We start from the raw sequence: 15,518 nt of genomic DNA on the forward strand, positions 1-15,518 counted from the left end.
GTTAATTGAGAATCCATTATTTTTTTCATTGCTCCTTATATTGTTAGCCAAGGGTTTGATAACTAAAGCAAATAGTAGAAGGGACAAGAGACACCCTTGCTTTGTGCCTTTGTTTAAAGTGAATCCTTGAGAAATGTAAGATCCAATTTTAACATATGCTTAGGAGTATATTTTTTAATATTCAAATAAATTGTTCTGAAAATGCAAACACGTCTAAAATTTTAAAAAGTAGTTCCAGTCTACAGAATCAAAAGCTCTCTCAATATCCAAGCTAATTAGGGCCAATTTCTTGTTCATTTCTTTTGCTAAATCTTAGGTATTGGTACTCTTTTTATATTATTGTACGTTAATCTATTAACTATAAATCCTGTTTGATCTTTTATTAAGTAATTTATCTACTGTATCTCTTAATCTTGTAGCAAGATGGAAGTATTTTATAGTTTACATTTAATGAAATAGGTCTATATGAGGAAACTAACTTATTTTCTTTCCTTGTTTATGTAAGAGTGAGATTATAGAAAATTTCCATGAGGAAGAAATTATTTTGTCACACCGAATTATCCAGAAAATGTCACTCAGTAAGTCTAAAGTATTTAACAGAGGTAGACTGTATAATTCCATGCTTAAACCATTTAACCCTGAAGCTTTATCATTTCCCACTTTTGTAAGCTTCTTTATTTGTTATTAGGGTAATAAGCTTAGTCAACAGAGAAATTTGTTGGTCATTAAGTTTATTAGTAACATTTTTCTTTAAATACTTGTCAATTTTATTATCATCAGGAGTATTATTTTATTTTTGTTAAGATCCTCATGGAATTTTTTTAAATTATTAAGCATTTCCTCTGAAGTAAGCATATTAGTGTGAGGATATCTGAAATTATTAATTTGAACTTTTTTGCTTAACATTTTACTTCTGTTGGGTTATCTATGTAGATTTTTTTAAAGTCATCTCATAACTATGCATTAAAACTGTTTGATAGCTTGTCACTAATATTTTAATGACTTTAGCATTATCTAATTTATTTGTTTGTTGGTCAAACCTGGCTTTGCATATTTCATCTTGTACTTCTAACAACTCTCTATCTCACTCTCTCATTTTGTTACTAGCCCATCTTCCCGTTCTTCATTTTAAGGAGTCCCATCATATGACTTTACTAACCTGACCACTATTATTCAAAGATAAATGTTACCTTGAGGAACAAATTAAGAATTTTTTTTTATTCTTTTAATTTCATCTCATGTAGTTGGATTTTATAAATAATATGAAGTTTCCTTGTATCCATTAATGTATTAATACTTTGTGTGTTATGATCATATAAAAAAACAAGGAATAGTTGTAAAATAATTCACAAGGAATAGTTTTAATAATTCACTTTATTAAGTAAATATGTAGAAGCATAAATCCTGTCAGTTCTAGTTAGCGTCCCATGTGCATAAGAATAATGAATGAAGAACAATGACTTATCTTCTGCTTTTGCTATTAAATCAACTAAATCCTTATTATTAATTTAACTGTTTAGTGCTTTAGCTGATGCCAGAATTTTAGCTTTCTTCTTTTCACTTTTATCTTTTAACTAGATATGCAGTTTAAATTCTCTGCTAGACTTAAATTATACTTCTAATGACTTTGTAGTAAGTTCAAGTGATCTTTAACCACTATTATGCGTATTCCAGCGATCAAGTGAAATTATCTTCTTTAAAGAGTTTGCTGTTATATTTATTACAAATGTGTAAATTCCTTTGGAATCATTAATGGATTCCATGACCATAGGCATTACAGTAGATATTCTCCAAAGTATAAATGTTTTGGTCCTCTTTTGGTTCAAAGAAGCGGATGATAACATTTTGTAACTTAAGTTATTTAAATATTTTATATGTTTATCTATCGGGAGTATTTTGCTATAATATAATGTCTTCTCTATTTAATTTTAGATATCTTATTTATGATTTCTTTTTGTTGCCGTTATTTAATCCATTTACATTAATAGAGTAAAAATATCTATATTGTATATTTAATAGCTAATAGATTAAACCTATCTGTATTGTGTATTTAAAAAGATTTTTTAAAAGATATGATAAATGTATCTGTCATATTAATTTAATTTGTATATAAGAGACTAATACATTCCTCCAACACTATCTTAACATTCCACAGTTCTGCAAACTAAACTACTAAAACTCATAAAAAGAGTCTACAATTGTAACTGTATATATTATTTATAAAACACAACCTACCATGGATACCAAGTTTTTATTTTACCTTTCAGCTAGACAGACTACTATTTTTATACCTACGAATACCTAAAAATTCATAATAAACTAGCAAAAAGCTACTGTGATTTACAAATAATATATATGTTAAAAATAAGATACTTAATTTAGTTGTATATTTTACCATTTAAAACTGTTCTACCCATTACTGTGTAAAAGTTTAATAATCCTTTTATGTTAATCATAGATATTAAATAATCCAACAGACAGTAAATTATATACCTATTTATTTAATAGTAGCAATTATCCATTAAATTTTCCTAAATTATTCACTTATTCAACATTATTTTAACTAAATCTCTAAATAAATCAGTTGAATAGAGATGAGAGAATATCTGTAACCTTACAGGTGACTGATAATCTTATTATACTAAACTATTATGCCAAAGGAAAATCGATGCATATATATGTTCATCGTGCTAAAAAATATAAACATATCTTATAGCTCTAATAAAAGCTCTGAATTAATTTTAAAAGTACACGTGTCTATATCTGAAAATTGTGTAATACTTAATATTCTCAATATTAAAATAATTAAAAATCCTTTAGCTTATTAAACTATTTCATAAAAATATGTACATTACTGAGGTCAAAGATAGCTTGCTATTTCTATGGAGTTAAAAAAATGCAGTCTATACTATATTCAGAAGTTACAACGTGTTTAATTCAAATTCCCTTCTCCCTTCCCAGATCCAAACTTATGGAAAAATCTGCTTTACTCTCTCTCAAAATGGATGTACCGATTCACCAACATAACACTCAAATTTCAGCACTGGCTTATGAAATGAGTTATTAGAGGTAGTATTTGTGAATCTAATGACATACACTATACAAAAAACTTACATAACTTGAGGTTAAACTTAAGGTTTACATGAACAAGCTTCAAATTTCAGCTTTCAGGATATTTCCAAATATTTTTATATGATTTTCTATGTAAATTATATGAGATTGTATACATTCACATTTCTGCCATATGGAGGTATATGTAATACACATCTTTCTTATAAGCAGTTTGTTATGTAAATATATTTATTTTTCTGTCTTATTTGCCCACTAATATTCTACCATATTCTATACAGCTTTTATTTCTAAAATATTGCATCAGAGGTATTTAATCATTAGCTATCTATTGGAGATTATAGTACATGTATGCCTATTATTCATAAGATGATTACTCTTCCTATTAATATTAGTATTTCAAGCAATCTTGACAATATATGAAAGAATTCCTGTTTGTTTAATTTGAATGCATGTTTTTAGCCATTGTGAACTGCTGTTCTTTATATGCTTCACATTCTGACATTAGAATTTGATTACAGCATGTGAAAATGACAATTCACAGCACACAGTAACCGTTAATTTCCTCTTAAGTTTCTCATTCTTCTTAATTCTTTTAAACTGTTCTAATTAGTAGCAAACATCTAAACTGTACTTCTTTCCATTAATATATACAGTTTGATTTAATAGCACTACAGTGTAAGCTATTAACATTCAGCAAATTGTAAGCAAATTATATGTCAACAGCTCAATAAAAACATTAGTATAGCTTTTGTCTCTTCACTTCTAAGAACAAAAAAGATGTTAGTGAGTAGATTTTTCACATATATACCTGAAAAATGAAGGAAGAACACGAAAGTTCCTTTCTGTTTTCACAGACATCTGTAGTGAACTTTGACCTAGGGTTTCTTCAGAACAATTCAAGGTGGGAAGTAAGGCAAGCAAGAATCTAACATTCTGACACAACTTAAACATCATTTTATTTCTCAAGCATCTATTTCCTCAGTATTATTAAGGATTTTACATTTGCTGACAAAAGTGAATGCCTCCTCCAGTGTGTTAAATATTTTAGTTTCTTAAGAAAGAAATAATTTGATTTTTGCAGGAAACACCAAAGTGGCCTTAATGATAAGTGGCAGGCAGGATTTTATTTTACTCTTTACTTTACTGGAATCATCATTGTCTACTCTGACCACATTTTCACCCATTTTAATAGGTGGTCTGGGCCATGCCGTTTTTAATGTTGACATTTAACCGTAATTGAGCATGATGGCGAGTTTTCCTTCAGGTGTTCCAAGGGATCTGTGTGCCCTTTCAGTTCCAGAAGATAACATTTCAGGTAGATTTAATGTGTTATGTATTCAGGTTGTTAAGATGTTTATTATATTGTCTCCCATATACTTTTCAGGCATACCATAAAGTCTAATTTTATTTGTCTGTTTTCTAAGCAATCAACGTTGTCTGTGAGCCAGTTATTTTGTTTTAAAAGAAATTCAGTCTGAGACCTCCCCTTCAGTTATTCTACATTATGATTATGTACTGAAGATCTGTACACTTTGTTGTTTCATAAGAATTTCTAAATATTCCATCTTCTTTCTGATCTCTTCTTTGAAACTTTCTATTTTGATATCCAGTTTGTGCATTTTAAGCAAAGCATCCTGTATATTAGATATTATTGACTGGGTGTCTTTTTTAAACACAAGAATCCTGAGTATCATTTCTTGAGTGGCTAATGTTGACGTTTCTTCTCTCTTAACCAAATTGTTGAAATTTTGACAGGAAAATTGCAGCTTTTGAAGAACTTGAAGCTTTAGATGTTTTTTTCTATTATTAGTGAATAAAATTAGCTAACAAGTATCTGCAAATTTCAGTTTTTTGATTATTTTCTATCAGGGAAGAGTTTTCAGTCACAGAGCTTTCACCAGTTGCTGCTTTCAGTTAGCCATATTAGTCACCCCCACACACACACTTTGTTTTCTTTTTCATGAACATCTCTTAATATACCAATGATATCTGTAACAACGTAAGCCAAGATGTTCAACATTAGATAACTGTTGTTATCTAAAATATGTTACACCTGTTGGATGTTCAGACAATTATGTTTTTATCTTCACAGAACAAAAAATTTGACAAAATGAGAGCAATTACTTGTTTCTTTTTCTGAATCAAAATTAGGCAAACCACTTTCTAAAGTAACTTTAGCCAAATTTTTGACTGGTTTGCATTACTTTTGTATATAAAAAAGAGGGTTTGTCTTTACCAAAACCACCAAAAGCCTATTTCACTAGATCAGTGGCAGCTTTTTCATCCTTTTTATCTAGAACTTCCTTGGCTGATATTTGTGCAGCTGCAACTTGGGCTAATCCTTATACCTCTGTTGCTCATTACAGATTGGATCTGGTCTGTAGGGGAAGAGCAGTCTTTGGCACAGCAGTGGTCAGGAACATCCTTCCTTAGAGTCCTCCCGGGATTTAGGTAGTTGGGGACTCTGTCTTAACAATTGAAAGAATGAAAATGATGATATCAGTTAAAGTTATGTATTCACCATGACGTTCCATCTGTGTTGTCCATTTTCATTCTTCCTCAGCTTCCCTCCCACCAACAGCCTTCCTTGTTTGACTCTTGGAAAGATCAAAAGATGCTGGTGGAACTGCTGTTCCTTTGTTTGAGTCCCAGATCCTGTTATGTTATAATTTCTTACTGATTTGAAGGTATAAGGGGCAGCGAGCAGATCTGAGGTATGTTAGGTGATTACGGCATTATGGGTTAAGGGAGGAGCTCAAGAGTTTCAGCGTTTCACAAGCTGGAAGAAGTGGACGAGTCTGAACCGAGAACTGGATTCGAACCTGCAAGAATGAAAGTAGACAACACAGATGGAATGTTATGATGAGTACTTATTTTTTTGTTTTTAGGTTAGGATTGTATATCTATGACTTTCTCATCTTGTCAGGGGATTTTTATGTTGTGAATACTTAGTCAACAAACTGTGTAAATTCAGTTTTGTAACTTTGTTTTCTACATATTTGTGTAGACTGTGTGTGTTAAGGGCAGACATTTGTGCTTTTGGAGATTGCTAGTATGTTTCTTACCTCAGACCCCCCCCCTACTGTTATAAGGTAAGACCTCTCTCTACTCTGTGGCAGTTACTATAAACTTCCTCACAGACTGGCTCTACTCACACAAGAACATGGGTATTTAATACATCCCAACATCAGTCAACATCAGTTGACTGCTTGGAAGATAGGGCCTTAATTCCTTTTAGGCAACTGCTTATTGAGGATGTGCAGCAGCTACTTATGGAGGCAAGAAAGCCAGCTACTATAAAATTATATATTAGCAAATAGAAAAGGTTTTCTAGTAAGTGCCAACAATATAACCAGTACCCATTCAGGGCTAGTTGTTTTCTGGTCTTAAATTAGATGTGTGAGTTGCTACTCTATGGCCTTTCTTATTCCTCTGTCAGGGTTCATTTATTGGCCATTTTGAATATCTACATATGGATCCTCCTCCTTCAGTGCAGTCTTATGTTAAAACTTTGTTGAAAGGGGTTTTGCTTAAGAGACTTCTAAGAAAACTGATGGCCTGTCCTTAGGTTCTTAAGTTTGTGTTAGAGAAGCTATCACTTGCTCCATTTGAGCCAACTAATCTGGCTGACTTGAGGTTCCTAAAATGGAAACTAGTTTTACTGACTGCTCTGAGGTATGCAGGAAGGGTATCTGAGTTGCTTATGGTGAGTCAGCCCTATCTCATTTTCCATATGGACAGGGTTTCTTTGAGAACTAATCTGAGTTTTAGGTTCATAGGTGATTACTAGGCTAATGGCACAAGAGCCTTTACAAGCTTAGCCAATAATATCCATGTTATGACAATGTGTCTTTTGGCTTTTCTCGGTTAGGGGTCGCCACAGTGGAACTCCTGTCCGCTAATGATTGGCAGTTAATTTTTACGTGCCGAGCTATCAGCCCTGACACACAACCTTCAACGAAGGTATGCTCATTCACTCATATCTCCACGCAGAATACGCTCTAGCTGAGAATCGAACCGGACAGCATCTTACTGTGAGGCGACAATGCTACCACAGCACCACCACCGCGGATCCAATATCCATGTTATGACAATATTGTATCTTAATTCCCCAGATATGGGATGGGGTGGTATCAGGGTAGTGGATCTTCGCGTGTTGGAGCCCCAAGTCATTTTACAGACTGCCATTGTCCATAAGGGACATGAAGAGAGTGAAGGACATGCTTTATTTTATAAAGAGGAGAAGTTTATTCTGTAGATGAGGTAGCCTTTGAGATGCGAATCTGTCTCTGCACCAGGTTTTGTTAGATTCACAAATAAGGTTCAGGTCCATGGAACATGTTACCCTTGTATAATTTTTCTTACAGATATGTAACATTTTCATCAGGGCTGTGTAATGTTTCTCCACTGGACCAGTAATCAAGGACCTTCAATCCTGACCACTAGCACCAGTGCAGGACGTACACTGAGAGGATGACAAGTTACACACACAGTATTTCCAGATGCAGCTCTCTGCACCAAGTACAATTTCCCTTAAAAGCATACTGTCAGTCTGGGAATGGTTTCTCCCGATCCGCAGTATGACTCCCCACTGGCATAGCTATACAGTTGAGATCTCAGATGAGTGGCCAAGCCAAGACCTCCAGCACCCCCTCTGTCCAAATAATGCTTTGTGTCACTGCCCAGGTAGCTGACACACGCACTCTTTGAGGTTTGATTTACACACACACACACACACACACACACACCTGGGAAAGGCTGGCATAGGTCTACTAGCTATGCCCTCTTTTGCTCAGACTATAAGGTAGTTATCACTGCCACCAGCCAGCTCCTTATCAGCTACTTTAAGGCTCTTAACAAAGGGTGTCCAATCTTACTGTGTAATGTTACTATTAATACTCAAATTTTAAAATCAATTTAGTAATTCACAGAAGGTGTAGGGCTCATTTATAGCATCAGATAGTCCCGGACTACATCATGCATAATTTCTATTTTACAAATCATATCTCCTATGTTTTTGTTTAATCATTCAAGGCCGAAAATTATATTCGAAAAACTAAAGGATTAGCCTTTCCATCTTTTTTTGAGTGCTTATAACTTTAGGGTCATTTGGTAATAACATAGAGTTTGTAAATTGCTACCAACATTACATGTGTAAAAGAAAATCTGCAGACTGTGACATATGACTGTAATTAATACAGGGAAGTCATGTCATATATGTACTGGCACTTAGTGTATAGAAAGGGAACTTTCAAACTAACTAGTCACATTCTTACTGAAAGGAATGGAATTGCACCATCAATAATCTTATCGTACAGAAATTGATATATGGAGAAGTGTCATACTCCTTCTGTATGAAATAACTGAAACATAGAAAAAGTAGAAAACTGAAATTGTATTGTTTTTAGTGTGTGTTTTGATAGTTAATACATGGTATATGTTTCGATTGTAAGAACAAACTGTTTAAGCTATTGTTTAAGATATTCGATACTTTAGTGATGCAGTAGCTTATGCCACCATCTAATTTCTTTATTGGCTCTGATACAGCTGCTTCTAATAATTTAGGAGTGGGAAATTTTACACATAGCCCTACCTATTGTTAATAGTGGTCCTATAATGTGACGCTCATGTCAAGACTTTGAATCCTCCCCAATTACATTCAGAAGTATTGTTTAATGTTTATCAGGCTTTGCCTGAAAGTTGAATTCCTATACTATCCATTTTACCTATTGGAACTAACGTATTCCTAGGTAACATAACTGAGTGTGGAATTGCCACATATGGAATACTACCATCACAGGTGCTAATAATAATATTGTATGAGCATAAAATACTATTGTGGCCGTATCTTCAACTAGGAGGAGAAGGGATTTAATGTAAGAAGGGAAAAGGATGACTAATCTAGCAGGAGTTCTAGTAATGTATATATGTTTTAGATTTACAAAATGGTTAGAAAAGTTAGACTGTTCTTTATAGGTTACATGTTTTTTTCTCTCCTGCTCTTTCAGTCAAGAGGGGCTGGTGGGTAGGTACAGGATTGGTGTTCAAGGATTTTTTCTTTTTTCTTTGTCTTCCTTTTTTTCTCTTTCTACAACTAATAAAAATATTTAGAGACTCTTACAGAACAAATATCAAAAATCAAAAATAGAAACATTTACTTCATATGTTAAATCTTGGGAATGTGGATTATAGATGTTATTCGTGTTTCACTGTTGCAGTCATCACATTTGGGTTATCCCTGCCAGGGTAGCCCTCAGCCAGCCCAAATACCAGAGAGTTGGTATTTCCTCGTTGGTTGCTGTCGCTTGAGGACTGACGTCAGGCCGTCAGTAGTATAAAGTAAGGCAGCCGACACAGTTATATCAGTCTTTCTTGCCGTGGAGCCCGAAGCAGAAGCAGTTAGCACAAGTGCCGGTCGACCGCTACCTGAGTTTTCGTCTACTGAATTGAAGTCTTCTAAAGCTAAGTACCCCATTGGGGATCCTTTTTTCGTGCACTAACCGATGCCAGAAAAAGTTAATTGTCTCACCTGTGGAAAGCAAATACCACACCAGGACTTCCACTCTTACTGCGTCACTTGTTTAGGCCCAGACTACAACATCACTTTGTCGCTTCTGTGCTTTGTTCAACACCAGAACTATCCATTGTCGGGCCCTTATTGTAGCCAGATATTTTTGCATACAGTCCTCTATTTCCGATATGGCTTCGGTAAGCCATCCAAGAGCAGGTCTTCCGAAAAAACATAAAGATAAAGACAGAGACACAGGTCCAAACCTACCAACGACACTTCCGTTAAGCTAGTGGTCAGTTCTCCAGTACTCAGTGAGGTGCTTTCGCAGCCCCTGATGCCCACTTCTCTTGATTTGCAGGCCGCTACCGAGACCCTTTCGGAATCTGGTATGCCACAAAGCTCTTTGACTAAGGATCCTGCGATTGTCTCTACCTTGGATGGGTCCGGAGCTGCTGAGTAGGCACGACTTCCAAAGAAGTCCTTTGCACTACCGAATTTCGACACAAACTGACGTCTTCTTTCGCGACTACAGTTCTTTCACAAACGACCGAGTTTTTTAGGCCTAGGGTATGAACCACACCCAAGAACCCGACGACCCACTCTCAGGCACCTGCTACCTTGCCTCAGTCTCAAATGCTTAAAATGGCGGAAGACCTTACCATGCTGATCAGGGGAAGCCAAGCTACCCCCTCCAAAAGGAAAAGAGATATATCCTCTGTAGCTTTGTCTGAATCTGATGCATCTGAATATGAAGACATGCAACCCCTCTCCACTTATGAAGATTCTGATACAGAGGATTCCATTCCTTCAGCCTCTCCCCCAGAGGGTTTTTCCTTTGGGGAAACCCTGCATACTTTTAAGAGAGCATTTCCAATGGGAGAGTCAGGACGACCCTCAGTCTAAAAAGATACTCAGGAAATTCCTAGATCTTTCACACCACAGACCCTTGGCCGTCCCCCCAGTCCTGGATGTTGTGGAGGATGTTTTCCTCAAATCCAGCTTGACTCCTGACGCCCTTCCTCCAGCTCCCAGAAAACCAGACAGGTATTACCGAGGTCATTCCTCAAGGGCCAAAAGGAATTAAAGCAACCTCTGCTAAGAATCCCACCCTCTCAGACAGGGATTCCCAAGCATTGGACAGATGGGGTAAAAAAGTATACACCTCAGCTACTCTTGCTATCAGGGCACTAAATTGTCAGTTCCATATGATGAAATGTCAGCAACATACCCTGGAACTCCTTAAACAAAAAATGTCTTCCTTTCCTGCTTGGGCAGAATCTAAAGATTTACAAGAATTAATGCATTCTGCAAGTCAAGTAACTAAACATACTTTGCACTGTGGTTTTGACACCCTAGAAGCTTCTTGCAGTGCAGCAGTCACTGGATCTGTCATTAGAAGTCATTCATGGCTTAAGGAGCAGCCCCTGCCAGACCATGTCAAATCTAAATTGTTGTATGCCCCCTTGCACAAAGATAACTTATTTGGCACTAAGGCAGAAGAGGCTTTAAAAAAGATGGAAGAAAAAGCAAAATCTATGCAACCAGTTAAGGATTTATTGCAGGTCCAGCCCCCTAGGTTCAGCAGGCATTGTCCCTCCAAACACTGGTCCTTTCCTGTTCCCAGTAAACCAGCCCAGCCTAGGCCCCGTGGAAACAGAACTCCCAGACAGCAGCCACAGGTAATGCAGTGGACTACCTCCATTTCAAAACCAGGAAGTTCTAAGCCACCCCCTTATGGTAAGAACTCACAATGCCTCACGTCCTCCACCCCTGCCCTCTGCCCACCTTCACTTTCCTCTAGCATGAAAACTCTCCTTTCACTCAAGCACATGGGCCACCATTACCAAGGACCACTGGGTTCTGAACATTGTGTCTCAGTGTGATAAAAATTTTCCTTCCCCACCCTTCCAACCCCAAAAGGGTTCTCAGATCTACCACCAAATCCTTTCCCTGCTCTCTATGAGAGCAGTAGAGTACGTTCCTCCAGAACAGATAGGCCAAGATTTCTACTCAGGACTGTTTCTGGTGCTCAGAAAAGAGGGCACATGGCGCCCCATCCTCAATGTATCCATTCTAAACACCTTCCTGGTGATCCCAAAATTCAAAATGCTCACCCTTCAGCAGCTGCTACCTATACTCTCCAAGGATGCTTGGTTAGCCACCCTAGACCTAAAAGAGGCCTACCTCTACATTCCTATCAGGGAATCATGCAGGAAATATCTCCGCTTCAGGGCCGGATCTCAACACTTTCGGTTCTCTGCATTTCCCTTTGGCTTATCTATCTATTTATAGATGTTATTATATCTATTATCTTATGTTCCTAGAGTTTTCACAAAATGTCTTTCTCTGGCCATTGCCTTTTGCAGACAAAGAAGTATTCATATTTACCCATACTTAAATGACTGCTTTATTCAAGCAGACCGCCAGGAAAAGCTGCTCAAGCACCTGCCCCTTGTAAAGACCCTCCTAACCTCTCTAGAGTACACAATCAATGAAAAGAAATCCAAGCAGGTGCCTACCCACAGGATAATCTTCCTGGGAGCAAGTCTGGACACAGCATCCCAGATGGCATGCCTTACACCAGAGAGACAAATTTTCCTGACAACCTACTTCTCTCAACTAGCCACTAGGCCCCAGCTATCTACAAGGAAGATCCTGCAGGCTCTGGGGTTCAGGGCATCTTCCATACTAGTCATTCCATATGCCAGACTGTATATGAGGAAACTTCAGTGGTACCTAAAGTGCCTTTGGTGTCAACAGTCTCAAGACCTGAAAACTCTTCTACCTGTAATGTTTTGCCTCAGAAAAATTTTTTTTTTGGTGGGCAACAGCATGCTCCCTCAACAAGGGACTGCCTTTCTCCCCAACTCGCCCCACCCAGACCCTCACCACAGACGCTTCAGACCATGCTTGGGGTGCACACCTGGACGGCATGTGCATACAGGGCCAATGGAGCCCACGGCAAATCCCTCTGCACATCAGTCAAAAAGAGATGAGACCTGTGCAGCATGCCTTGATAGCTTTTAAGCCCCTTCTCTTTCCAGGGGCTCTCGTGATCAAAACAGACAACACCACTGTGATGTGGTACATCAACATGCAGGGAGGAACTCCCTCCTACCCTCTATGCAGGCTGGCCATGACCCTTTGGCACACAGCCTCTGCCATCCAACTACACCTGTTAGCACAATTCCTACCAGGCTCTCAACTCTGTAGCAAACCAGTTAAGCAGGAATCTTCTGGACCCACACGAGTGGCAACTCAACAGAAGTACCTTCACCCTAATAACTCAGAATTGGGGAACCCGGAAGGTCGACCTGTTTGCCTCCCAGACCAACCATCAGGGAGCATCACTGCATGGCTTGGAAAGTGGATGCCCTGTCCTTCCCCTGGGTCAATTTATCGGTATATGCCTTTCCTCCCCTAACTCTCATCTCCAGGGTACTGCTCAAAATAAGGTAGGAAACACCAAGGACCATTCTTATAGTTCCAGACTGGCCCCGGCAACACTGGTACCCCTTACTGTGCAGCCTGTCCCCGCTGCCTCCATGGCATCTTCCTCAGATTCCAAACCTTCTGACCCAGAGGGAAGGGAATTTATGCATTCCCAATTGCAGACACTCAGTTTGGCAGCTTGGCTTATTCCCTTACCCCGAACCAATCTGCCAACCTCAGTAAACAGGTTCTGGATGTTATCCATGAGGCCAGATGCCCTAGCACCAGAAAGTCTTATGCTGATAACAGGAAAAGGTTCTGCACCTGGATCCAGGCTAAGGGAGCCAATATGGCACAGCCCTCCCTCCCTCTCATCCTGGATTACTTAGCTGACCTATTTACACAGTGGGCTCTCTTTCTCCTCTATAAAAAATGCTTCTGCTATTTCTTCTCATTTTCACACTGAGCAGCCCCTTTTCTCACACCCTTTGATCAAACAGTTCCTAAGAGGGGCTAGCAACTTGAGGCCATCCAGAAGGGCACCAACACCATCTTTGGACCTTAGCTTTGTCAGCCAGAGCTGTTGGACATGCTACACCTAAGGAAATCCCAACCCTCCGAGCTACACACTCTAGGGACCTAAACCTTGTCACCCCAATAAACAGGACATGTTGGAGGGATAGATTCCTGTCCCAGAGACTTCCCATACTCTGGAACAGGCTACCCATCTATGTCAAGCAAAGTTCTTCATTAGCACTCTTTAAGAAAAATCTTGATGAGTGGATGGGAAGTAGGAAATACACCCCGGGGATCACTTCTGTGTCTCTGCTAGACAGTGGCACAGGAAAATAACTTTCTTGGGTGGCACAAGCCAGGGAACCTTGTTGGCTAGGCTTACATAGGCCCTTGGGCCGACAGCCTAGTACCTACCTATGAACCTATGTATTGGAAAAGCTCACCCTGCCCCCTTTCGAACCAGGTTCTTCTGCAGAGCTAAAATTTATCTCCTGGAAAACAGCATTCCTTCTGGCCATCACTTCAGCTAGAAGAGTCTCTGAGCTGCAAGCACTCATGGCTGTGGAGCCCTTCATCATCTTCCATACAGACAAGGTATCCCTCAGAACTAACCCATCCTTCATGGCCAAGGTGGTGTCCAGTGTGGCTCTCAACCAATCCATTCATTTGTCCACCTTTTTTTCCTAATCCCCAGAACAAGGAGGAAAGGATTATTCACTCTCTAGATGTGCGCAGACAGCTCAGATTCCATCTAGATAGCACTAAATCCTTCGGAAAGTCTGATCAATTGCTGGTTAGCTTTGCTACAGGGACAGAAGGCAAAGCCATCTCCAGACACACCATTTCCAAATGGATAGCACACTGCATCCATTTCTACTACAAACAGTATGGAAAGCCTCCTCCCATCTGTTCACACTTTTACCAAGCATTACCACCTGCCTCTCTTCACCAAATCCAGGGCAAGGTTTGCCTCTGCAGTCTTGCAGGGCATCCTAGCCAGTCCCTAGTTTCCTTGACTGCCTCCACCCATTTCCTCAGCAATGGGAATCAACCCAGATGTGATGACTGCAACAGCGAAACATGAAAAACTTAGTACAGTTGTGTACATTTACCATGAATGTAGATGTTCGAGTGTATTCACTGTTACAGTCCTGGTTTCCCCTCCCTCCATCTCCCTTTCTTCTTTTTCTCCTTTTATTACCATTCTTCCTTATTGTTCTTTCCTTACAAGGGACATATTGGTATTTATTTTCCACTGGTGGGGTTCTTCCACCCGAGCCTGGTCTCCTACTTGGAGGCTCCTGACAGGTTAGGGCAAGAAAAACTGATGTAATGGCGTCAGCTGCCTTACTTTATACTACTGACGACCTGACATCAGTCCTCAAGTGACAGCAACCAACGCAGAAATGCTAAGCCTCTGGTATTTGGGCCAGCCGAGGGCTACCCTGGCAGGGATAACCCAAATGTGATGACTGCAACAGTGAATACACTCGAACATCTACATTTATAGTAAGTATACACAACTGTACTATTCATGGAATGTGAGGGGGATGCAATATAAAAATAAGAAAAATTTGTTGATGCACCTAATTTTCAAATCAGTAGCACATATATGTTTTATACAAGAAGCACATATGTTTAGAGATAAATGGAAAGGAGCCTTAAATAGAAATGGATTAAAGCAATAATTGCAGCTGGGGATAACACTAAATAAAGGGAGTGCAGCTATTATAATTTAAAAATCATATAGGCAACCAATCTCAGACTATAACTCAGATGAAAAGGGTAGCAGGTGCTATTTCATAACCTCAAACTCATCCAAAAGAAAACCAAGCTTATTTCTCAATGTCTGTGGTCCATGTCAGAAACAACAAGCGTTCATCCTAGAAATATATAATATCTTATGTAAGTTCCCTGACCATGAGTACATACTAGGTGAAGACTGGAACATAGATGTTCTTCGTGTTTCACTATTGCAGTCATTACA

At 38.5% G+C, this 15,518-nt stretch overlaps 1 protein-coding gene across 3 annotated transcripts in view; it reads left to right on the top strand.

The window, feature by feature from the left end:
• The window catches only part of SPNS1 (sphingolipid transporter 1 (putative)), a 1,475,635-nt gene that overhangs the window by 277,796 nt on the left and 1,182,321 nt on the right, over positions 1-15,518 (top strand). Inside the window, exon 1 of one of the 3 annotated variants that reach the window (XM_044075482.1) lies at positions 4,303-4,387. The exons of the other annotated variants lie outside the window; for them this stretch is intronic. Within the exon in view, the coding sequence (XP_043931417.1) occupies positions 4,315-4,387 (73 nt within the window). The 5' untranslated portion in view covers positions 4,303-4,314. Of the gene's footprint in view, positions 1-4,302; positions 4,388-15,518 lie in introns of those variants that run through there. 3 annotated transcript variants of the gene reach the window in all.

This window comes from Protopterus annectens, chromosome 6.part1, assembly GCF_019279795.1.
Source record: "Protopterus annectens isolate FY-2018-M chromosome 6.part1, PAN1.0, whole genome shotgun sequence".
NCBI lineage: Eukaryota > Metazoa > Chordata > Ceratodontiformes > Protopteridae > Protopterus > Protopterus annectens.